Source organism: Schistocerca piceifrons, chromosome 9 (genome assembly GCF_021461385.2).
Source record: "Schistocerca piceifrons isolate TAMUIC-IGC-003096 chromosome 9, iqSchPice1.1, whole genome shotgun sequence".
In the NCBI taxonomy this organism is placed as follows: domain Eukaryota; kingdom Metazoa; phylum Arthropoda; class Insecta; order Orthoptera; family Acrididae; genus Schistocerca; species Schistocerca piceifrons.
This window is the reverse complement of record NC_060146.1, coordinates 112,778,100-112,804,787: the sequence shown is the minus strand read 5'-3', so window position 1 is coordinate 112,804,787 and position 26,688 is coordinate 112,778,100. Positions and strand designations below refer to the sequence as shown.

Here is a 26,688-nt window from a genome sequence, read left to right as displayed (position 1 = left end):
GCCTGTTGGATCGCACACTGGGAACAGGTGGCCACCAAGGGCTCAATTTCTCTGTCAATACCGGGCCAGTACACATGTCTGCGAGCCAAGGTTTTAGTACGGGAAACACCCCAGTGCCCCTCATGTAATAAAGTGAGGACCTCCTTTCGCAAACTTGCAGGAACAACCACGCAAGGAGCTGTATCATTGGTAGCCAGAAGGAGAACTCCTTCCAAGACTGAGAGGTGGTCTCGTAGAACAAAATAATTACGAAGAGGGTCCGAGGCCCGACCTACAGGTTGGGACGACTACCCCTGCTGAACGAGGTGAACTACTTGCCGGAGAACCGGGTCAGCTGCTGTTTTCCTGGTGACTAGAGAACTAGTGATCGGGAAGCCATCAACCACTTGACGGGACACCACATCCAAATGAAAACACATAATCTCCTCCCAATCGAACTTAGGATTCGGGCCAAAAGACGGGAAAGAGCATCGGCGTTGGCATGCTGTCTGGTAGGGCAAAAATGAATGTCATAATGGTAGTTAGAGAGGAACAAGGCCCAACGCCGCAGTCTGTGGGCCGCCCTATCCGGAATCTGAGAGGCGGGGCCAAATAACGGTATTAATGGCTTGTGGTCAGTGATTAACTGAAACTTCGTGCCATACAAGAAATGATGAAATTTGGTAACAGTGTAGACAATGGCCAAAGTCTCTTTTTCCACCTGGGAGTAATGAGCCTGTGCGGGACTAAGAGTTTTAGACGCAAACGCCAATGGCTGCTCGGAGCCATCTGTGTTGCGATGGGCCAGGACTGCCCCGGCCCCATACTGCGAAGCATCTGTAGCCATGACCAATGGCTTATCGGGGTCAAAAGTAGCCACATAAAGCGCCGACATGAGGAGGCCCTTCAATGAGGTGGATGCGTGCTCACATGCAGGCGACCAATCAAAAGGAACACCCTTGCGCAGAAGGCAATACAGGGGGCAGGCCAGAGAATGAACCGGTGGTAATAGGCAATCTTGCCTAAAAAAGCTTGTAACTCCTTCAGCGAAGCTGGCTGTGGAAGGTCAACGATACCTTGGACAAAACTTCCTAGCGGCTGGATGCCGTGCCGAGAGATGGTGTAGCCCACATACTCAATGGATGGTAGGAAGAAGTTCGACTTACGCAGGTTGCAACGCAGGCCCACGGACCTGAATTTGAGAAAGAGGGTTCGCAGGTTGTGCAAGTGGTCCTCCGTGCTGCAGCCTGTGACAATTATGTCGTCCAGGTAATTAATACCATGAGGGATTGTCGACGTGACGTGCTCAAGATAACGCTGAAATATCGCCAAGGTACTGGATATTCCGAAGGCCAACCACTGGTATTGGTAAAGGCCAAACGGGGTGTTGACGACCACCAGCCGTTTGGAGTCCTCATCAAGTGGTATCTGATGATAAGCCTCCGAAAGATTGATTTTTGAAAAATATTGGCCTCCCGCCTCGGCGGAGAACAATTCATCAGAACAAGGCAAGAGATAGGTGTCCACCACCAATTGGGAATTAATGGTGGCCTTGAAATCGCCACAAAGGCGTAATTTTCCCAAGGGTTTCCTGACAATCATGAGGGGCGAAGCCCACTCACTATAGGAAAAGGGAAGAATGATCCCGAGGGCTGTCAGCCAATCTAGCTCTGCTTTTACCTGAGAGCGGAGAGCCAAGGGGATCTGCCTCACGCATAGAAAATGCAGGCGAGCCGACGCCTTCAACGTTAAGTGAGCTTCAAAGTCCGAAACACGCCCTAGGCCCTCCTGAAAGTCAGAGATCAAAGATTCCAATGATTGATAGGGAACATCTTCGGAGACCAACTGTATGGTGTCTGTGATAGAAAAACTGAAAGCTTGAAAGGCATCCAATCCAAAAAGGTTAGCAGAGCTCGCATCACTGACAACAATAAAAGTAAGAGGCCGAGTGACCGATTTGTAAGTAACGTCGGTATTGAATTGACCCAGTAGGGGAATTAACTGTTTACCATAACCACGTAGACGCCGGTAAACTGGCGCCAATGCGGGCAACCCAAGGTCGGAGTAAGTTTGTGTATTCAACAAGGAGACCGCCGCACCCGTATCTACTTGCAGTTGTAATCGGCGCGACTGAACTGACACCTCGATAAAGAGTTTGTGTGCCGATGTTTCGGGAGCCTGGCCCGATGAAACTTCCTGAATGTCAATGTCCATGTCCTCTGTACCTGCTTCCTTCGATTTTTTTGAGGCTGAGCAGCAGACTTTAGCAATGTGTCCTTTTTTATTACATTTGCGACAAACGGCCCAATGCTGGGGGCACTCTGACTGATCATGATGTATATAGGACGACGCACAGGACGGTAACAGGGGCTGGCGGCTGGAACTCTGGACACGGCCACACCGCCCTGAACCGCCGCGATGTCGCATCACGCTTCCAACAGTTGACCTGCGGCATGAGAGACTTCATAGGATTGAGCAATGGACAGGACTTCCTCAAGGGAAGGGTCTTCCAACTGCAGGGCCCGTTGCCGGACCTCCCTATCAGGGGCCGAATGAACAATGACGTCGCACACCATAACATGGGCCTATGACTCGTGCGACTGCTCCGTGACAAAATGACACTTGCGACTAAGACCGTGCACCGTAGCGGCCCACGCCTGGTAAGAGTGATGGGGCTGTTTCTTGCATTGATAGAACTCGACCTTAGCCGCCACAACATGCGTGCGGCAGCGATAATATGAAGACAGCAATGAACACAATGCGTCAAAAGACAAGGACGAGGGTTCCTGCAACGGCGCTAGCTGCCGCAAAACTTGATACAGCGAGGGAGATATCCAAGACAAGAAATGAGCACAACATACCTCCGCATCGGCAACATGAAATGCCTGGAAATGCTGCCGAAGGCAATGTTCATATGCGTCCCAATCCTCTGCCGTCTCATCATACGGGGGAAAGGGAGGAGGGAACAGTGCTGGAGCAGACTGCGTGGAGAGCAACGCCGGAAGCACTTGTTTCATGGTTGCCATGAGCTCCGTCTGCTGCTCAACCAAAACCCGCACTAAATCCTCCATGCCGTGGATAAGCTGCGAAACCAGAACAACGATGCAACATGCGAAAGAACGACCCTACTCATTGCCAATTGTGTAGTAACACGATTCACGTTTCCGTCGCACTTCACCTAGTGTAGACCGGGAACTGTCTGCTAGGCATGCCCGATGTGAACTGGCTGGGCACGGCCCGTGCTGCCTGAGTTGTTGTTCCGCCGCCAGAGGGCGCGGCTGAATTCTCGCGTGCCCTCTGGTGGGCGGGACTTTACTTGCAGCAACTACTGTCCATGACGCACCGTGCCGATGTGCGCCTCCCGCGATCTTTCTGGTGGCTACTGCAGCAACTTAACGTGTCTTTACAGTAAGCAGCAATCTGTCTTTTTCCTACATTGTTAATATTCCTACCTGGAGTTTCCATTGTTTGAATTTGATAGGTAAAAAGCAAAAAAATAAATATGAAGCAGATGAAAATGAATACAGACAGCTAAAAATGAGGTTGATAGCAATTGCATAACGGCTGCATAGATTTGTAGGAACATGTGAGGCAATGGTGAATATACGACTCATCTAGAAATTAGTTTGAAGAAAGCCAAACCTATGTTTCTAGCATTTTTAGATTTAAGGAGAGCTTTTGACAATATGGAGTGGACTATACTCGTTCAAGTTTTGAAGCCTGTGGGGATAAAATACACAGACCGTAAGTGTATTTACAACTTACAAAGAAATGAGACTGCAATGCAGTTATAAGAGTCAAAAAGACATGAAAAGGAATCAATGATTGAGAAGGGAGTGGGACAAAATTGTGGCCTACATCTGATCTAAAGCAGATGTACACTGATGAAGCAGTAAATGGAGCCAAAGAAAAATTTGAAGAAGGAATTCAAGTTTAGGGAGAAGAAATAAACACTTTGAGATTTCTCATTGATTTTTTAATTCTGTCAGAGATGGCAAAGGACTTGAAAGAACAGTTAAATTGAATGGATAGTGTATTGAAAAGAAAGTTACAAGAAGAACATCAACAAAGGTAAAACAAGGGCAATGGAAAGCTAGTAGAAGTAAATTGAGATGATAGTGGCAGAATTAGATTAGGAAATGAGGCATTAAAAGTAGTAGATGATTTTTGTTATTTGAGCAGCAAAATAACTAATGATGGCATATATAGGGAATATATAAAATGCTGTCAGGCAATAGCAAGAAAAGTACTTCTGAAAATGAATAATTTATTAACATCTAAAATAAGTTTAAGTGCTAGGTTGTGGGCAGTTCTAGAAGTAAAGGAAGTGATTGCCTTTTTTTTTCTTTTCTTTTTTTTTTTTCACTTTGAGAATTATAAAAGAACAAGAATCACTACAAAGCCCAAATGTTTTAGTGTATTTTCTAAATAGGCAAAGAAATAATTTTCTTAGTGTAGCGGTTTACGTTTCATTCATATAATGAGACTTGTGTAGAAAAAGTTATAGTAACAGAATAACATAATTCAGAAAATGGAAAAGCCAGGCTGGACTGTAACAATATAATAAAAAGGAAAGTTTCTAGTCACCATATAGCAGAGATGCTGAGTCACAGAAAGGCATAACAAAGATTGTTGGAAAGTTCGCTTTCGGTCAACAAGGCTTTTGTCAAAAATAAACACACACACACAAACACACACACACACACACACACACACACACACACACACACAGGTGAATTTTAGTACTTACTGGAGTTTCTTCCTTAACAGATACGTACTCCATCTCTTGCTTTGGGGATGCAAGTGGGTCGGCCTCAACCTGAATGAAAACAAATTATTTAAGTACAGGTGCAACACAGTACAGGCAGTGCTTATGAAATCAATCTACAGAATATAAATGATTACGTTGTGACAACAGAAACTCTGTGCCTGGATTTAAAAGCTATCATGAGCAGACCCCTTATCCGTTAAGGTATCTGAGCACACTTCCCACCCTGATTCTGACTTCCATTATCATCCATTTTTCCACCTATGATTTCTGAACACTGCCACCAGAGGTTCTCAGATGGGGCACATGGGAATAACATCACAGTTCAGTTCATGGAGGGTTGTCACTTACCCTATCCATTCAGTTTGCTCTTTACGTAGAATATTCTTGCAGGTGATTGTTTTTTAATATAATCCAAATATATCACCACATAGCAGGAATGATATTGGTAGTCTTAGAATAATAACTAAAATGTGACTTCACAAATTCAATTCAACAACCTGAGCATAATAATTATTAGTTACCATTTGCAGGAACAAATTACTTTTAAATAGATTTGCAGCAGATCTGTGAATTATATTTCGAACAATCAGACTTAAAGGCCCCGTTTGAACAAGAAAACAGTTAATTTGTGTAAAACTCATACATCCGTTATCCATACAATTAGACTGAAAAAAAAAAAAAATTACATTATATTATGTTACATTATATTATTTTATATTGGATGGTTCTGCCTCACTGTTACCTGTTACATGTGAACCACTTACACATGTTTTAACAACAAAACTTGATTACCAAGAGAGATCAACAAAAAAAAGCAGAAATAATTATATGTTCAGCAGACTAGATATAGAGACACTACTGTCATATCTCACTGTGGAACTATAAATATTTAGCTCTGGGCAGGAGCAGGTAAAGGAACTATGGCTCAAGAGTAAAAGAACAATTAACCATCCATTTTATAAAACTGTACACAGCACAACAGTTTATGGTGAGAGTGACTCGCCTTGTACAGTCACTATAAAGAAATTTTTAAATAACCAGGAACTACAGCATAACGGGTGTAAACAAAAAAAGCATAGTGTGCAGGTACAGAGATGGTGCATGAAATATGTTTGGCCATCAAGAGAACAATCTGTGAATCCATCAATGATTATCTCAGCAAGATAGATGTCCCATGAAACTCAAAGAAATTCTCATCATTTGTAAAGGGTGTTAGTGGTACTAAGGTTAGTGTCCAGCCTTCAAAGATGAGATAGAAATTGAAGTTGAGGGTAGCAAAGCAAAAGCAGAAATTTTCAACTATGTTTCTAAATGTTCCTTTACCAAGCTATACCCAGGAGTGTTGCACAAATTAGAAACATAAAAGAATAAAGAAGTACTGCAGAATAGGCCATGGAGGTTGAGACCAAGGAGTCTCTAGTCGGAGATGTAGAGATACATTGATAATTTTAGGTTATGTTCTTTGTTTTCACTGATTCATGTCGCGTACTTAGAAATATAGGTAATTTTTGGTGTATTCCTACTTTTTTATAAGGAGGCAGGGAGTACATGCAAATTTTTCCCTCTGGGTGATGGTGAGTATTAAACTTAAATGAGGTTTAGCGACTGTTATGATCTTGCTCATCTTCGGAGCAGAAGGAATTATCAATCAGCCTTTGTGGAAAAGGGTTTTGTTCATGCAGCAGCTGGAGATACTCCTCACAAATCACAGGTGGTTATTGAGACTAACCTTTGATACCTGGGAGGTAGGGAACCAAGTGAGAAGATTGCATCTTAAAAGTGCTAAAGGAAGCAAAAGGGGACAGTACAATATGGGATGTAGGGAGTGAACATTATAAACTTAAGTTTTCCTGCGATAAGCTGAGAGAGTAGTTGCAGAGAGTAGGAGGTACAATCCCATATTCTCTAGTACAGAGGAAGAGAGGATAGCTGAATGCTGGTGGTAAACTATTATAAACCATGTCTGGCACAGCAAATAATGATGCTATTTCAAGTTTGATAGTAAAACAGGTCAAATGCAAGAAGTAGCAAGACACAGAGAAACAATATTTGACTGGAATATGATTCAGATTATGGGTATGGAGCTAGGATTGTTGAATATAACTAAAATGATGCATAAAATGACAACTGAATTGCAGCAATATGCTAATAACACAAAGATAACTCTGAATAAGGATTTGTCTATAATACAGAATCACCTGAAAAATTACATAACAAAGTAGGGATAGCTAGATTAATGACAGTATTAGCAAACAGTTTAAGTGACAAAGCAGAGTAGAAAAAATTCAAGAAGCTACCAACCATGCTACAGATAAACAATTAAACACTACGTGGTTAAGACCAAAAACATTTTTCCAAGGATCACTGGAGGCAGGAAGGGAATTTCCCTCATGTCTGCAGCAAGTTGCTTCCATAAATAATAGCAATATAGCCTTTTACTATCATGTTTTCATAGTTAAAACTTATTCTGATAAATCACATTAATGTACATTAATGTACAATTCCCAGTAACTAGCTTTAAGTCACGATTTGAATGTTAACGAGTCATGCATTTCTAAATGGATGGAGTCTTATTGAAAGATGGATTAAATTCTCATTCAATAAAGTATTACTTGTATCTAAATGACTGGAATTGCACATAGTTCTATCAGTAGAAGATCTTGGTAAGCATATAAATGAAATTATTACTATTTGTCCTCCACAAGTAGTTCAAATGGATAATGCGTCATGTGTGGTACAATTATTTTTGAGGAATATGAATGTGCCAGAATGTAAGAAGGTAGTCATGAAGCCACAAACACATTTTCAGTGAGTCTGAAATCATTGGGTTTATTCTGTGTACAAACCACAAACAGTAATACTTAATTGTTAAAAAGAAACAACTTTTAAAGAAATGACAAAAGTGTAATTTCAGTTTAGGGCTATATTAATCAATTGAACAGAATGTGATACAGCAAGAGTTGACTTTCAATTCCCAGCAAACAACATAAGTACTATGGTGATTACAAGAGTACAACCAACATCATACTGGCCAGAAAATCCTTTCAGCATTTTACCTACTCGGAATATTTCTTTTCTAAATCATACACTAGATGCTTTGGCACTTGAAGGCATAGATAAACTAACTTATGTAGAAAATGGGCAAATCGCTATTGATCAAATGTTAATAAATGTTCAGGAATATCACCATGAGTGAAACCAGAACATGATTACCATTAGTATAACAGCCACTAGTATGATTGCACTACTAGCAGTCATTTGTACAGTTTACTTTTCCTAATGCATAAAATAACAGAAACAGAGTTAAAAACCACACACAAGATCGCCTGGAATGGATTGTAGCAGAAAGAAAAACAGAAATTGTAACACAGGTTAAGTTGGTAAAGAATTCTGTAAGCAGAGTAAGATTTTTATATTGATGGTTAATATTTTTTTTGTTTTTCCTAAAATTCAGGATGAATTTTTTAGTGGATTGGAATATGTGGCATACCAACCTTGAACAAGGCAGGAAGCAGTTAAAATTGTTGAAGTGCTACAGTGAAGCTACCTCATTTACAATACAGCAGTGTCAACACGAGGCAGGCACAAACATTACACCACCAAGACTGCTTCACCAGAAGTGCCAATGCTGTATTTCACCTGATTCAGACAGCAGATCTCTGCAGAAATGTAATGGGACAGAGCAGCTGGACAGGATCATGTCACTTTCATTACATGACGGAACAAACACTGTTGCTAATGCAGCAATGCAACTAAGAGATTTTACAAACTAGTCCTCTACTACAACAAACTTGTTTGATACCTTCACAACACTAAGAATAATATTGTCATGACAATTACTGTCAGATAAACATTAGTCACTATTATGTTTGCACTCAATTCCCTGGTTACAGTAAAGTCACATCTGGCATAAGTCTGTTGTAGACTGCCTGATCAACAACAGTCACTACTGAGAGTGATGGCTACTTCACCATAATCACCAGTTACTGAGTTCAACACCACAAACTACTGCTGACACAAATGAGTCTTCCCTATCATTCCAGGTCATGACACCAGCCCTCCTGACACTCCAACAGACTGATCAGGATATACCTGAATGGCAAGTCAAGATCATTGTCCTACACAGTAACAATCATCACGGTCCAACAGATGATGAAGAATGGCTGTGAGTGAGAGTGGAAGGAGAACCTCCAAAATCGGCGTAAGTCCAACATGTGTGCGGTCGTCATTCACTGTTACATCATTTCTGTACAGCCAGTGCCAGATCCAGCAAGGGCGGCAAACCACCAGCAGCAGCTGGCCACAAATGGGGGGTGGGTGGGGGGCATCAACTACCTTCAGTGCGCAGCGGGCTACTTACAATGCGAATCTTCAATGAGCATCAAAAGTCAATGTCAACAGTCAGTCAAAACACTGGCTCTAAGTTATAGAAATAAATAACTAATTCTGAACCTTCTTTCACAGTGCCTACAGGTGACAATGTATCACCACCTCATTTTGAGGAAAACTGGCAAGGCTGAACCACTCTCTCAACAACTGCCTCTCGCAGGACCTTACTAATTAAATAAATTCAATAAAAGCTACTAAAATGTGCTAGCTTACGATATTTCACCCCCCCCCCCCCATGAACCATGGACCTTGTCCTTGGTGGGGAAGCTTGCGTGCCTCAGCAATACAGACAGTCGTACCATAGGTGCAACCACAAAGGAGGGATATCTGTTGGTAGGCCAGACAAACGTGTGGTTCCTGAAGAGGGACAGCAGCCTTTTCAGCAGTTACAGTGGCAACAATCTGGATGATTGACTGATTTGGGCTTGTAACCAAAACGGCCTTGCTGTGCTGGTACTGTGAATGGCTGAAAGCAAGGGAAAACTACAGCCACAATTTTTCCCAATGGCATGGAGCATTACTGTATGGTTAAATGATGATGGCGTCCTCTTGGGTAAAATATTCTGGAGGTACAATAGTCCCCCATTCGGATCTCCGGGCGGGCACTACTCAGGAAGACGTCATTATCAGAGCATGGAATATCAGGTCCCTTAATCAGATAGGTAGGTTAGAAAATTTAAAAAGGGAAATGGATAGATTAAAGTTATATATGATGGGAATTAGTGAAGTTCGGTGGCAGGAGGAACAAGACTTCTGGGCAGGTGAATAAAGGGTTATAAATACACAATCAAATATAGGTAATTCAGCAGTAAGTTTAATAATGAATAAAAAAATAGGTAAGCTACTTTGAACAGCATAGTGAACGCATTAGTGTGGCCAAGATAGACACAAAGCCCATGACTATCACAATAGTACACGTATATATGCCAACTAGCTCTGCAGATGACAAAGAGATTGAAGAAATGCATGATGAGATAAAAGAAATTATTCAGATAGTGATAGGAACAAAAACATTAATAATGGTGGGGGACTGGAATTCAATAGCAGGAAAAGGAAGAGAAGAAAAAGTAGTGGGTGAATATGGACTGGGGATAAGGAATGAAAAAGGGAGACTCCTGGTAGAATTTTGCACAGAACATAACTTAATCATAGCTAACACTTGGTTTAAGAATCATGAAAGAAGGTTGTGTACATGGAAGAGGTCTGGAGACAGTGAAAGGTTTCAGATAGATTATATAATGGTAAGACAGAGATTTAGGAACCAGGTGTTAAATTGTAAGACATTTCCATGGGCAGACGTGGACTCTGACCACAATCTATTGGTTATGAACTGTAGATTAAAACTGAGGAAACTGCAACAAGGTGGGAATTTAAGGAGATGGGTGCTGGATAAACTGAAAGAACCAGAGGTGGTAGAGAGTTTCAGAGAGAGCATTAGCAATGATTGACAATAATGGGGCAAAGAAATACAGTAGAAGAAGAATGGGTTGCATTGAGAGATGAAATAGTGAAGGCACCAGAGGATCAAGTTGGTAAAAAGATGAGGGCTAGTGGAAATCCTTGGGTATCAGAAGATATATTGAATTTAATTGATCGAAGGAGGAAATATAAAAATGCAGTAAATGAAGCAGGCAAAAAGGAACACAAACGTATCAAAAATGATATCGACAGGAAGTAAAAAAGGGCTAAGCAGGGATGGCTAGAGGACAAATGTAAGGATATAGAGGCATATATCACTAGGGATAAGATAGATGCTGCCTACAGGAAAATTAAAAAGACTTTTGGAGAAAAGAGAACTGCTGTATGAATATCAAGAGCTCAGATGGAAAACCATTTCTAAGCACAGAAGGGAAGGCAGAAATGTGGAAGAAGTATATAGAGGGCCTATGCAAGGGCGATGTATTTGAGGGCAATATTATGGAGATGAAAGAGGATGTAGGTGAAGATGAATGGGAGATTTGATACTGCATGAAGAGTTTGACAGAGCACTGAAAGACCTAAGCCGAAACAAGGGCCCAGGAGTAGACAATATTCCATTAGAACTACTCATAGCCTTGGAAGAGCCAGCTGTGATAAGACACTACCATCTGGTGAGCAAGATGCATGAGACAGGCAAAATACTCTCGGACTTCAAGAATATAATAATTCCAATCCCAAAGAAAGCAGGTGTTGACAGGTGTGAGAAAACTACCGAACTATCAATACCAGAGAAGGAAAGTTGCTACTCACCATATAGCGGAGATGCTGAGTCGCGATAGGTACAATAAAAAGATTCACACAATTAAAGCTTTCGGCCATTAAGGCCTTTGTCAGCAGTAGACACACACACACACACACACACACACACACACACACACACACACACACCTGCAGTCTCAGAGAGCTGAGACCCCACTGCGAACAAAGTGGGGTCCCAGCTCTCTGAGACTGCAGATGTGTGGGCAACTTGGGTTTATGTGCGTGTATGTGCATGCGTGTGTGTCTACTGCTGACAAAGGCCTTAATGGGCGAAGCTTTAATTGTGTGAATCTTTTTACTGTGCCTATTGTGATTCAGCATCTCCGCTATATGGTGAGTAGCAACTTTCCTTCTCTGGTATTGTTACAATCCATCCCGGATTTTCCATTGTTTGATTTTTACCCAACTGTCAGTTTAATAAGTCATGGCTGCAAAATACTAACGCGAATTCTTTACAGACGAATGGACAAACTGGTAGAAGCCAACCTCGGGAAAGATCAGTTTGGATTCCACATAAATGTTGGAACACGTGAATCAATACTGACCTTATGACTTATCTTGGAAGATAGATTGAGGAAATGCAAACCTACATTTCTAACATTTGTATACTTAGAGAAAGCCTTTGACAATGTTGACTGGAATACTCTCTTTCAAATTCTTAAGGTGGCAGGGGTCAAATACATGGAGCGAAAGGCTATTTACAATTTGTACAGGAACCAGATGGCAGTTATAAGAGTTGAGGGGCATCAAAGGGAAGCAGTGGTTGTGAAGGGAGTAAGACAGTGTTGTAGCCTAACTCCGTTGTTATTCAATCTATATATTGAGCAAGCAGTAAAGGAAACAAAGAAAAATTTGGAGTAGGAATTAAAATCCATGGAGAAGAAATAAAAACTTTAGCTTCACACAAGATATCGTAAGCCTGTCAGAGACAGCAAAGGACCTGGAAGAGCAACTGAACAGAATTGACACTGTCTTGAAAGGAAGATACAAGATGAAGATCAACAAAAGCAAAATAAGAATAGTGAAATGTAGTCGAATTAAATCAGGTGATGCTAAGGGAATTAGATTAGGAAATGAAACACTTTAAAGTAGTCGATGGGTTTTGTTATTTGGGGAGCCAAATAACTGATGAAGGTCGAAGTAGAGATGATATAAAATGTAGACTCGCTATGACAAGGAAAGCATTTCTGAAGAAGAGAAATTTGTTAACATCGAGTATAGATTTAAGCATCAGGAAGTCCTTTCTGAAAGTATTTATATGGACTGTAGCCATGTATGGAAGTGAATCATGGACGATAAACAGTTTAGACAAGAAGAGAATAGAAGCTTTCGAAATGTGGTGCTACAGAAGAATGTTGAGAATTAGATGGGTAGATCATGTAGCTAATGAGTAGGTACTGAATAGAATAGGGGAGAAGAGAATTTGTGGCACAACTTGACTTGAAGAAAGGATTGGTTGGTAGGGCACATTCTGAGGCAACAAGGGATCACCAATTTAGTATTGGAGGGCAGCTTGCAGGGTTGTAGGTTTCAGTAGGTACCTGGAGATGAAGAAGCTTGCACAGGATAGAGTAGCATGGAGAGCTGCATCAAACCAATCTCTGGACTGAAGACCACAACAACAACACACCTTTACAATTATTTGTTGCATTGCTTTAAGAAATTAGTTTTCCAGGGTAACTAGAAGTTTGAAATTTTAGACAGTTATAATGTCATTTTTTCAGATGTAGCAACTTTTAATATGAAAATAGGGCTTCAAATTAGAAGATTTCAGGGTTGCCACAACTTTCACCAAGTGAAATTCCCTGATTTCCAGACAAGTTCTAGCATTTTTCCCTGACAAATGTTGAGATCTAAAAAATATATAAGAGCTTCTGTATTTCTTCCCCCGTGTGAGCAAGAACCTTAACTTCAACGTCTTTTGTAATGAACTGTTTTTTAGATGGACGAAGCAAGCCAAATGGTACTTGCATTTCATTAAGACCACTGTTGTTATTTTATTTCAATAAAACAAAACCCATTTGGTGACAAACAAAAATTTAAAATAATATTTCATAAAACAATTACATTACCATAAGCATTTCCTTGGAGTCGCTACACAGATTTAAAATGCCTTCACTGATTTCAAAATAACGTCAAAAAAATGTAAGACTCTTGAAAGAAGTATATAAGAAAGGGAAGAGTTGTGTAAACCAATACTATAGGTGACAGCCAATAAAATGTTGGTTCTACTAAGTTTGTTCTTGTCAGTTATTACCCACTGCATTATATCTATTATTTTACAGGTATTGTGTGATTTTTCTTTTGAGAAATACATGAGTACATAGCATACAAACCATCAGCGCCTGCCACAATTTTCTTCTTCTTACTGTCCGCACTTTCTAATATATAAACTACTTTCAAGGTGTAAAATGTGCTACAATAAATAAAATGTCTATAAAATGCCGCACTGTACAATTTACTTGTGGTGAGACAGTCGCAATTCCTGAAACACACTGCCCGTGGTCTCCACGCGGTCAAAAATGGAGCACTACAGTCCTCGTTCCATGCATAAACCATAAAAATCCACCACAATACACCACACACAGAGAGACCCAGACTGTGAACAGATTGCAGATTGTTGAGACTAGATCCAATGGGCAGGGCCTGCAATTTAGTGGGAAATAACGGGCTTCAGATTGGCAGGCTCAATCCATTACAGATACCCACAGAAATGGCCTGTGGTTTTGGACCATAACAGAAATCCACTCATGTGGCCAGCTATTCATGAGTCACAGACACCGTGCTGATGAAATGAGACCGTGGTGATCAATCCATGCAACAGATGACTTGTGCAAATCAATACTATTGAGGATAGGTAGCAACTTGCTGTAAACATGATCACTGAACCACAGACAGGCACGTAAAAGTGACAATCACACTCCCAGAACTAAATTTTTGGTCAGAGCCTTTGTCAGAAAACGAGAGCATACAGACATTCACACAAACACTCAGACACAAGTCATGCGGACATGACCACTGTCTTGGGCCACTGTGGCAACAATCTCTGAGAATCAGGTCCAAACAAACCACTCCTCATGCCTCCCTGCTTCCTGCCTCCCGTTGGCAGCTGCAAGGCTAGCGGCGAGAAGTGGTGGCAGCACTGACTCAAGTGGGGGAGGGGAGGGGGGGAGTGGTAGGAAGGGGAGAAGTAGTACGAATGAGAGAGTAGGGAGACGGCACATGTACTCAGCTGCGCCCAGCCAGCAATGATGCACGACATCTCAGTAAACAAACCATTTCATCTACAAAAATGAGATTTTTCCAGTGTTTTCTTCAAATTTCCCTGATATTTCCAATTTCCCTGAAACATTTGAAATTCCCATATATTCCCTGATTTCCAGAATTTGTTGCAACCTTGGATTTAATGTTTCACCTAGTAGAATTTGTAGTCATATTTGTAGTGAGAAGATTTTTTTTATTTTTATCATTTATGTCCACGTTCTCACGGAACACGCCTTGTCTTTTCTGAAGGTATGTGTCTATCGTGGGGCCTTGTAAGGAAGCAAAATATGGATGATAGGACAAGAAAATTAAAAATGCTTTTGAAATGTGGTGCCACAGAAGAATGTTGAGCATTAGATGGGTAGATTGAATAGCAAGTAAGAAGGTACTGGGTTGAAATGGGGAACATATAAAATTTATGGCACAACTTCACGTAAAAAAAGGAACTGGTTGATAGAACATAGCTTGAAGTGTCAAAGAATCGCCAGTTTGGTAACAGAAGGAAGTGTGGAGGATAAGAACATTAGAGGGAGACCATGGCGTGCACACAGTAATCAGTCAATATGTATGTAGGTTGCAGTAGTTATTCAGACACAAAGAGTCTTGCAAAGGATAGAATAATGTGGACAGCTAAATACAACCAGCCTTTGGACTGAAGACAACATCAAGAAGCCATAAAAAAACATGAAAAAACCTTCTGAAGTTTCTTTTGATTTAATTTAGTAACTTTGTGAGAGATGACATTTACTGAATTTTATGAGAGCATGTGATTTCATATTAGTCAAGTGATATATATAGTGCACATAATCACATGTCAATATTACGAGAAGGATAGATTGCTACCTACCTCATTGCAGAGAGACTGAGTCACAGATTAGCACAACAAAAAGACCACTAAACACATAAGCACTGGGCCAGAAGGCCTTCTTCCGAAACAAACACACACACACACACACACACACACACACACACACACACACAAATGCAGCTCACACACACGTGAGCACCATCTCTGGCCACCAAGGTAGACTGCAAGCAACTGCACATGATGGGAGAAGCAGTCTGGCTGATGGGTATAATGAGGTGCCTGGGGGTGGGGAGGGGAAGAGATAGCAGGTTCGGGTGGGGGACAGTAAAGTGCTGCTTGTGGGAGCATACAGTGACAAGGTGGCAAGAGGACAGAGCAGTGAGTGCATTCAGGAGATTAGACAGATAGCAAAGCAGGACAGGGGGGAAGGGTGGTGGGAGGAAAAGGCGAAAAGTAAAAAAGACTGTGGGTGTGTGGTGGAACAGAAGACTGTGTGGTGCTGGATTGGGAATGGGGAATGGGATAAGTTGGTGAAGGACAGCAACTGACAGAGGTTGAAGCCAGGGGGGTTATGGTAACTTAGGATATACTGGACAGTTCAGAAAATTTTGTGTTGGTAGGAAGGATCCACATGGCACAGGCTGTGAAGCAGTCACTGAAGTAAAGAATGTTGTGTTGGGCAGCATGCTAAGCTACTGGGTGTTCCAACTGTAAATTACCTACAGTTTGTTGGTGGCCATTCATGTGGACAGGCGGCTTGTTGGCTGTCATTCCCATAAAGAACACAGCACTGCAACTTAGCTTGTGGATCACATTACTGGTTTCACTGGTAGTCCTTCCTTTGACAGGATAGGTGATGCTTATGACTGGACTGGAGTAGGTGGTGGTGGGAGAATGCAAGGGACAGGTCTTGTATCCACATCTATTACAAGGCTACGAGTCATGAGGTAAGGGGCTGGGAGCTAGGGTGGCGTCAAGATGGACAAGATATTGGCTAGGTTTGCTGGGAGGTGGAATACCACTGTGAGAGGTGGTGGTGGTGGGTAGTGTTTAACGTCCCGTCGACAACGGGGTCATTAGAGACGGAGCGCAAGCTCGGGTTAGAGAAGGAAATCGGCAGTGCCCTTTCAAAGGAACCATCCCAGCATTTGCCTGAAACGATTTAGGAAAATCACAGAAAACCTAAATCAGGATGGCTGGTGATGGGATTGAACCGTCGTCCTCCCGAATGCGAGTCCAGTGTGCTAACCGCTGTGCCAACTCGCTTGGTCTACTGTGAGAGGGGTGGGAAGGATAGTGGATAGCACATTCCTCATTTCAGGGCATAACAGGAGGTAGTTGAAACCCTGGCAGAGAGTGTGATTCAGTTACTCCAGTCTTAGGTGGTACTGAGTCACAAGGTGAATGCCCCTCTGTGGCCAGGCAGTTGGACTTATGGAGGTGGTGGGTAAGGCTGGTATTACACTATCAAATATCTTTGTCAAAGATTTGATCAAAGATGTGATCAAATATTCGTCAAATATATTTGACAAAGATCTCTGACATGGCGCTAAGAAGGGGTATTACACCGTCATCATATTTTTTGTCAAAGTTCAAGATGGCTGACAACAACAACTTATTATTAACCGCAGCACTTGCGGAAGAGAAGCGGGGGAACAAAAGGAAATGTACCTGGGTGAAGCCGTGGGTTTTACGATGACAAGATAAAAGCATTAAATGAAACTTGTTATGTGAGCTTATAGTGGAGGATATGAAGTCGTACAACAATTACTTAAGAATGGATAAGCATACATTTCTGTATGTGCTCAGTGAAGTGTATCCTCATATCACAAAGCACAATACTCACTTAAGAACTGCTATACCTGCAGAAGACAGGCTCACTGTAACACTCCGATTCCTTGCTACAGGAGAGATATGGTTAGGTCAAGTTAAGTTATGTTAGGTCTCCGATTTTCTTAATCTATTTTTGTATTCAAGGTGCCTCACATTGTAAAGCATCTCATCAGCTTCACACATATCTATTAATTTTGTAGTTGTCAGTACACACCAATTGTATTTACCAGCAGTGTTTCAAAAATGCTACAGATGACAGAACGCTGCAGCGATGCTAGCGCTCCACATGGTAATCTACAGTGAAGACCTAGATTTGATCAAATATTTGACGACATTTGACAAAGTTACCTATTACACCATCAAATTTCTTTGACAAAGATATTTGACAAAGAAGTCTGATAGTGTAATACCGGCCTAACTGGAGAGATAGAGATATTTTTTCTGTACAACATTGGGAGGTTAATTTCAAATTGTGAAGGTGACCAGGAAGGAAGCTGTAGGTTTGGAATCTGTCAGCATTGGGAAATGTAGTGTTCAATAGTGGCAAGGCCAGAGGCATTAGCGATGTTATTGAAAAGAGAGGTGGCATCAGCAATAATGAGCAGGGCACCAAGTAGTAAACAAACGTGAACTGTAGACAGTTGGTGGAGGAAATGGTTGGTATTTTTGATATAGGAGGATAGGTTGAGCTAATAGGCTGAAGGTGTTGGTCTTTCACAATGGCAATTTTCTCACTGGGGGCACAATAACTGTTGACAATAGGGCATCCTGGGTGGTTGTGTTTATGAATTTTAGGAAGCATAGAGAAGGTAGGAGTGGTAGAGGTGAGGAGAGAGACTGACTCAGGGAAAAGACTCTGTGATGGGTCTAAGAATTTGAGAAGAGACCAGAGATACTGTTAGATTTCCAGAATGACATCACTATGGCAGGATCTGTAGTTGAACAAATCTGATGTCTGGCACAGTCATTCCATCAAACAATCCTTGAACTTTAAAACCACAATGCTGGAGCATTGTGTGTATGAGTTGTGAGAATGTGTGTGCGCATGTGTACTACTGAAAGATGCCCTTTGGCTGAAAGTTTACTTTTCTTGTTTAGCAGTCTCTTTGTTGTGTCTGCCTGTGATTCAACATCTTCAGTATGTGAGTAGCCATCTACCATTTTCATAGATTCTTTTTATTCCCTCCTGGGTTTTCCATTGGTTGATTTTGAACAAGACCACATGTGAATCTTCAGGTTTTGGCAGCGCAAAGACTGTTCCATTAAGTTTCGGGTGTGCAGCCACAAGAAATCTCCTTCTTCTTCCAATATTTCGGCTGTATAACGTTCAGCCATCTTCAGAGTGAGCCGCATTCTCGGCAGACACAAAGTAAAAGTGATTTTTCGTCCTTCACCTAAGACAGTTGCACTCGTGGGCTCCGTCAAAGATGATTTGTTGCTCCGAAAATCTGGAGTTTACAAAATTCCATGTGAATGTGGCCTTTCTTACATCGGACAAACAACTCGTACTGTCCAAGAAAGATGTACAGAACACCAGAGGTACACACGACTTTTACAACCTAACAAGTCGGCAGTGGCAGAGCACTGTATTGATAATGGTCACAGTATGTTGTATGACAATGTCGAAATTTTGGCAACTACATCATCCTTTTGGGACGCGATAGTAAAGGAGGCAATTGAAATTCGCTTGACGATGAACTTAATTAATAGAGACAGTGGTTTCAATCTTGATAAATCCTGGAATCCAGCAATTGCTGTAATAAACTTGCAAAGATGTCGTCACAGTGCAGCTCACAATGATATATTGATATGCCAACAAACATCAACTGCGGAGTCATAGATACAACTCGTGCACTAAGTACGTCTCCGCCGCCGACCAAAGTCTCTGGCACATTTGCATCTCTGGTCGCATGCGCAGTCGCGCGGTACAACAGTATAAAGGGACGAAGCGAGCACCGGAGCGGCAGTCTTGCGGCTCACTCTGAAGATGGCTGAACGTTATACAGCCGAAATATTAGAAGAAGAAGGAGATTTCTTGCGGCTGCACACCCGAAACTTAATGGAAAAGACCACATGTGTTTGGATATGATGAGCTTCCCCTCCACCTAAGGTGTGCGAAGACTGCAGTGGAGTGTTATGTTGTAAAGAGATAGCAATGAGAATGCGCAAAGTGTGCAGCTCAGCAAACAACTTTAAAATGAAGCAGCCACCCCTTTGGGGCACAGCACAGAATCACCCAGCACTCAAGAAGACAATTTGTTTCTGTGCAGAGCCACATTACTTTTTGAACGCTCTGAAGACAGGTGAATTTTAGTACTTACTGGAGTTTCTTCCTTAACAGATATGTACTCCATCTCTTGCTTTGGGGATGCAAGGGGGCAGCCTCAACCCGACTGAAAGCAAATTATTTAAGTACAGGTACAACACTAAGTACAAGCAGTGCTTATGGAACCAGTCTACAGAATATAAATGATTACAATGTGACAACAGAAACTCTGTGCCTTCTAAGCTATCATGAGCAGATGCCTTATCCATTAAGGTATCTGAGCACACTTCCCACACTGATTCTGCTTCCATTATCACCAATTTTTCCACCTGTGATTTCTGAACTCTGCTACCAGAGATTCTCAAATGGGGTACATCGCCAGAGAAATGCAGTTGGTGGAGGGCTGTCGCTTACCCTGTCCATCCAGTTTCCTCTTTATGTACACTCCTGGAAATTGAAATAAGAACACCGTGAATTCATTGTCCCAGGAAGGGAAAACTTTATTGACACATTCCTGGGGTCAGATACATCACATGATCACACTGACAGAACCACAGGCACATAGACACAGGCAACAGAGCATGCACAATGTCGGCACTAGTACAGTGTATATCCACCTTTCGCAGCAATGCAGGCTGCTATTCTCCCATGGACACGATCGTAGAGATGCTGGATGTAGTCCTGTGGAACGGCTTGCCATGCCATTTCCACCTGGCGCCTCAGTTGGACCAGCGTTCGTGCTGGACGTGCAGACCGCGTGAGACGACGCTTCATCCAGTCCCAAACATGCTCAATGGGGGACAGATCCGGAGATCTTGCTGGCCAGGGTAGTTGACTTACACCTTCTAGAACACGTTGGGTGGCACGGGATACATGCGGACGTGCATTGTCCTGTTGGAACAGCAAGTTCCCTTGCCGGTCTAGGAATGGTAGAACGATGGGTTCGATGACGGTTTGGATGTACCGTGCACTATTCAGTGTCCCCTCGACGATCACCAGTGGTGTACGGCCAGTGTAGGAGATCGCTCCCCACACCATGATGCCGGGTGTTGGCCCTGTGTGCCTCGGTCGTATGCAGTCCTGATTGTGGCGCTCACCTGCACGGCGCCAAACACGCATACGACCATCATTGGCACCAAGGCAGAAGCGACTCTCATCGCTGAAGACGACACGTCTCCATTCGTCCCTCCATTCACGCCTGTCGCGACACACCTGGAGGCGGGCTGCACGATGTTGGGGCGTGAGCGGAAGACGGCCTAACGGTGTGCGGGACCATAGCCCAGCTTCATGGAGACGATTGCGAATGGTCCTCGCCGATACCCCAGGAGCAACAGTGTCCCTAATTTGCTGGGAAGTGGCGGTGCGGTCCCCTACGGCACTGCGTAGGATCCTACGGTCTTGGCGTGCATCCGTGCGTCGCTGCGGTCCGGTCCCAGGTCGACGGGCACGTGCACCTTCCGCCGACCACTGGCGACAACATCGATGTACTGTGGAGACCTCACGCCCCACGTGTTGAGCAATTCGGCGGTACGTCCACCCGGCCTCCCGCATGCCCACTATACGCCCTCGCTCAAAGTCCGTCAACTGCACATATGGTTCACGTCCACGCTGTCGCGGCATGCTACCAGTGTTAAAGACTGCGATGGAGCTCCGTATGCCACGGCAAACTGGCTGACACTGACGGCGGCGGTGCACAAATGCTGCGCAGCTAGCGCCATTTGCCGGCCAACACCACGGTTCCTGGTGTGTCCGCTGTGCCGTGCGTGTGATCATTGCTTGTACAGCCCTCTCGCAGTGTCCGGAGCAAGTATGGTGGGTCTGACACACCGGTGTCAATGTGTTCTTTTTTCCATTTCCAGGAGTGTAGAATATTTTTGCAGGTGATCTTTACTTAATACAATACAAATACATTGCCACATAGCAGGAATGATATGGGTACTCTTAGAATAACAACTAAAATGTGACTTCACAAATTTAATTCAACAACACGAGGATAATAATTACCAAGGCCAATGAAAAATTGAGAAACTATTTTTACTTTGATAGCTGATCTTTATAGATTTTTACGAGCTGAATCCAAATCAGTCATAGCACTGCACCCATCTTTTCTCCATATCCCACATATTTTCATTTGGTGATCTGGCGGGCCGGTACGTGTTGTGCAGCAACATGTGACCGTGCACTGTCTTGCTCAAAAATGGCATCTGTGGTGGTGTGCAGAAAGCGTATGGCTACGGATCACAGGATGTCATTCACGTAGGTCACACTGGACACAGTGCCTTAGACACACAGCAGCTGCAATTTGGGATTGTATGCAATAGGACTCCCCTTCCACCCCCTCCCACCATAAGGCCTTCAGTTGGCACTGCACGTCTTGTGTGAATGGGCTGACACTGCTCCTTCTCTCGGCAAAAAAATTGTTCAAATGGCTCTAAGCACTGTGGGACTTAATATCTGAGGCCATCAGTCCCCTAGACTTAGAACTACTTAAACCTAACTAACCTAAGGACATCACACACATCCATGCCCGAGGCAGGATTCGAACCTGCGACCACAGAAGCTGCACAGTTCCGGACTGAAGCGCTTAGAACCGCTCAGTCACAGTGTCTGGCTGAGCAAGGCCAGGTAAAAGAACTATGGCTCAAGTGTAAAAGAATGGTTAACCATCCATTTGATAAATCTGTACCTAGTACAACAGTTGGTGGTGGGAGTGACTGCCCATGGTACACAGTTACTGTAGAGAAATTTCAGGAAACACACACTACTGCATAGCATATGTAAAACAAAGTATAGGTACAGAGCTGGTACATGAAACATGTTTGGCTGCCAAGAGGGCAATGTGTAAAGCCATCAGTGACTACCACAGCAAAACATTATTAGAAGATCTCTCATGAAACCCAAAGAAATTCATGTCCTATGCAAAGGCTGTTAGTGGTACTGAAGTTAGTGTCCAGACATCATAGATGAGATAGGAACTGATATTGAGGGTAGCAAAGCAAAGGCAGAAATTCTCAACTCTGTTTTACAATGTTTCTTTACAAAGGAAAATCCATGAATGTTGCACCCATTTAATTCTGTCCCATTACAATGTGAGAGAAATAGACATTAGTATTAATGCCATTGAGCATTGAGAAACAGCTGTAGTAGCTGAAACTGAACAAAGCTCCAGAGCCCAACGGTACTGAATCAGATACTGTACTGAAGTTGTAGCTGAGTGGGCCCCTGTTCTAACAATGATACAATATAGATCTTTCAAATGAACAGCCATGCCTAGTGGGTGGAGAAAAGCTCAGAAGGGCAGCAGAAGTGATGCAAGAAAACTATTTTCAAATATCAAAGACATCCATTTCTTGTACAATCTTAGGACATATTTGAAGTTGTATGCAATAGACTATCTCAAACAAAGTGAGTCTCTCCACCTCAACCAGCATGGATTCTGAAAGTGTAGATTATGAGAACCCCAACTAACATTTTTCTCACATGACATCCTGAAAGCCATGGATCATGGCAATTATGTGGACGGCATATTTCTTGCCTTACAAAGTATTTGACTCACTGCCGCATAATTGTATGAGGTATCAAGTGACATTTGTGACCTGTGAGAATTTCTTGGTAGTAAGGACACAGCACGTTATCTTGGACGGAGAGCTGACAACAGATGCAGCAATAACTTCAAATATGCCCCAGGGAAGTGGTGTGAGGCCTTGCTGTTCATGTTGCATAGCTGATAAGACATTCTTGGAATTTTAGGAGATGATGCAACTATCTGTAATGAAGTACTGGTGAGAAAAGTTGCACAACTATTCAGTGACACCTGGATAAGATTTCAAAACAGTTCACAGATTAGCAACTTCCTGCAAAGGTGCAGAAATTTAAAATTGTGCACTTCACAAAATGAAAACATGTAGTATTCTTTGAAAACACTATCAGTGAGTCGGAGTAGGAACTGGCCAAACCACACTAATACTTTGGTGTAACAATTTGTAGGGATGTGAACTGGGCCAATCACATAGCTTCATTCATAAATGAGCAGGCAGAAGAACACACTTCTGTGGTAGAGTGTTACGGAAATGAAATCAGTCTACAAAGTAGATTGTTTAGAAAACACACATGTGACACATCCTAGAATATTGCTCATGAGTATGAGATACCAAACAAAACTAACAGCAGATATTGATGGTATGTTGGTTGGCAGATGGGGGGAGCGGACCAAACAGCGATGTCATTGGTTCCATGATCTAAGTTGGTAGAAACCGAGGGAGGAACAACACGAACAGCACAGCACATTCCAGTCAAGAGGAAGGGAGAAATGGAGAAACAAAGAGGTAACATCAACATCAGGGCAGAAGGAAGAGGAGAGAACAAGAGGTGGTGGTGAGAAATGGTGAGAGCAGGGGCACCTCAGCAACACTACATGCTGTGGGGCACCAGCACTGCCACAGACCCTTGGATATATCCACACCACGCCATGATCACGACACAAAGGGGGCAACACCAGGGGAAGAAGGAAAAAGAAAATGGGAAACAAAACAACATAAAAGACCGGACAAAACATAGAGAAAAAGAGGCCATCCGTCTAAAAAACAATGGCAGACTAAAACTCTCATAAGCACAGGCAGAACAAACAATGGGACACCACTGGACAAGATTAGACAAATTATAGCATGTGCAGAGGCATTTCAGCAATCATTCTTCTCATGCTTCATATGTGAATGGAATGGGAAGAAGCCCTAATAACTGGTACAATGGGAAGTACAGTCTCCCATGCACTTCACACTGTTTTGCAGAATATGGTTGTAAGTGTACTCCTTAAACAGAATCTGATATCGACATATTTAGAGCCACCTGCTTCACAGCGTAGACTGAAATATGTTTCTAAGTAGTCAACATATGAAGTAGTGCAACACTTGCCAGCATTTATGTTGCCACTCAGTGTCACTGTCAAACATACTGTATATGTGACGGCCTATTTCCCTAAACAGGGTATTACACTTTGCATCTTCAAGAAGATAAACAGAACTTACGAATACTACATGTGGTCTATTTTATCAACAAAGGTATGTGTGCAATATGACAGATAATGGAATTCGGAAATATTGTTGCAAATACCTGTGATTTTTCTCCAGATTACATGCTGTACAACTACATTCACAATTTTAATTTAATAAGTTAATGATAATTTTGAGTTATAATTTTCAGGGACAAAACCACAAAAATTCTTAGCTTATGTGATGGAAATATTTATTTTGGTTATGCAGGGAACATCCAATAAAGTATCACTATCTCATACTGATCTTGTAAGCCTGTTACTTCTGATCTTACATCTGATCGTGTTGCTGTCAGTGATGAAGTTTATTCACAGAAATAAATAAATACACACATTAAAAAAAGTTTTGCAGCACCTCAGTTTTGAGAGTTTTGGAACCTGTACAGAAAATTGGAATAGAGATCAACATAAACATCATTTCCACCCTTTTTATTGCTCTTGAAAACCACACACTGTGTGTTGTACTGCTGTACAGTAAGACCTTCAGAGGTGGTGGTCCAGATTGCTGTAGACACCGGTGCCTCTAATACCCAGTAGCACATCCTCTTGCATTGATGCATGCCTGTATTCATCGTGGTATACTATCCATAAGTTCATCAAGGCACTGTTAGTCCAGATCATCCCACTTCTCAACAGATATCCGGCTTAGATCCCTCAGAGTGGTTGGTGGATCATGTCTTCCATAAACAGTGCTTTTCAATCTATCCCTGGCATGTTCAATAGAGTTCATGTCTGGAGACATGCTGGCCACTCTAGTCGAGTGATGTCGTTATCCTGATGGAAGTCATTCACAAGATGTGCATGATGCGGGCACGAATTGTCGTACATGAAGAAGAATGCTTCGCCAATATGGTTGCACTATCGGTCGGAGGATGGCATTCACGTATCGTACGGCCATTATGGTGTCTTCCATGACCAACAGTGGTGTATATTGGTCCCACACAATGCCAAAACAGCAGGGAACATCCACCTTGCTACACTCACTGAACTGTGTGTCTAAGGCATTCACCCTGCCCAGGTTGCCTCCAAACATGCAAACATGCCTCTGATGATTGTCTGGTTGAAGGCATATGTGTCACTCATCAGTAAAGAGAACGCTATGCCAATCCTGAGCGGTCCATTCGGCATGTTGTTGGGCCCATCTGTACCATACTGCAAGGTGTCGTGGTTGCAAAGAAGGACCCTGCCATGGATGTTGGGAGTGAATTTGCACATTATGCAGCCTATTGCACACAGTTTGAGTCGTAACACGACGTCCTGTGGCTGCACGAAAAGCATTATTCAACACGGTGGTGTTGCTGCCAGGGTTCCTCCGAGCCATAATCTGTAGACAGTGGTCATCCACTGCAGTAATAGCCCTTGGGCAGCCTGCGCGAGGCATGTCATCGACAGTTCCTGTCTCTCTGTATCTCCTCAATGTCCACACAATATCCCTTTGGTTCACACCAAGACGCCTGGGCACTTACCTTGTTGAGAGCTCTTCCGAGTACAAAGTAACAATGTGGACATGATCAAACTGCGGTACTGACCGTCTAGGCACAGTTGAACTACAAACAACACGAGCCGTGTACTTCCTTCCTGGTGGAATGCCTGGAACTGCTCGGCTGTCGGATCCCCTCCGTCTAATAGGCGCTGCTCATGTATGGTTGTTTACATCTTTGGGTAGGTTTAGTGACATCTCTGAACAGTCAAATGGGCTGTATCTGTGATTCAATATCCACAGTCAACACCTGTCTTCAGAAGTTCTGGAAACTGGGGTGATGCAAAACATTTTTTGATGTGTGTAGTCCAAATTCGCTTGTGGACTGATCAAAATTTTTGCCTAGCTGCAATACTACGGCTGATGATGCAACTAACAGAACCTTGGAGATGCTCCTAGACCACAGTTCTCTATCCAGGTACCATAAATGACAGTAGGGTGACATAACAATTATAATGTGTCAGCGGTTCATATAGTAACAATCTGTAAGATTTAAAAGGCGTAGAACAGCAACTAATTAACATAATCACAATTGTGTCAGTCAAAAAGCATGAACAAAGGTAATGATTGGCTCTTAAAAATTATCATTAGCAACATTTCTCTAAGAATTACA

General features: G+C 42.6%; 1 protein-coding gene across 6 annotated transcripts in view; it reads right to left on the bottom strand.

The window, feature by feature from the left end:
* Positions 1 to 26,688, bottom strand: part of LOC124717258 (zinc finger protein interacting with ribonucleoprotein K-like) — a 239,555-nt gene that overhangs the window by 200,368 nt on the left and 12,499 nt on the right. For 5 of the 6 annotated variants that reach the window (XM_047244060.1, XM_047244063.1, XM_047244065.1 and 2 more), the window contains exon 3: positions 4,730 to 4,798. In XM_047244060.1, coding sequence (XP_047100016.1) covers positions 4,730 to 4,798 — 69 coding nt within the window. Of the gene's footprint in view, positions 1 to 4,729; positions 4,799 to 19,603; positions 19,676 to 26,688 lie in introns of all 6 variants that reach the window. The other variant, XM_047244062.1, reaches the window with a different exon arrangement.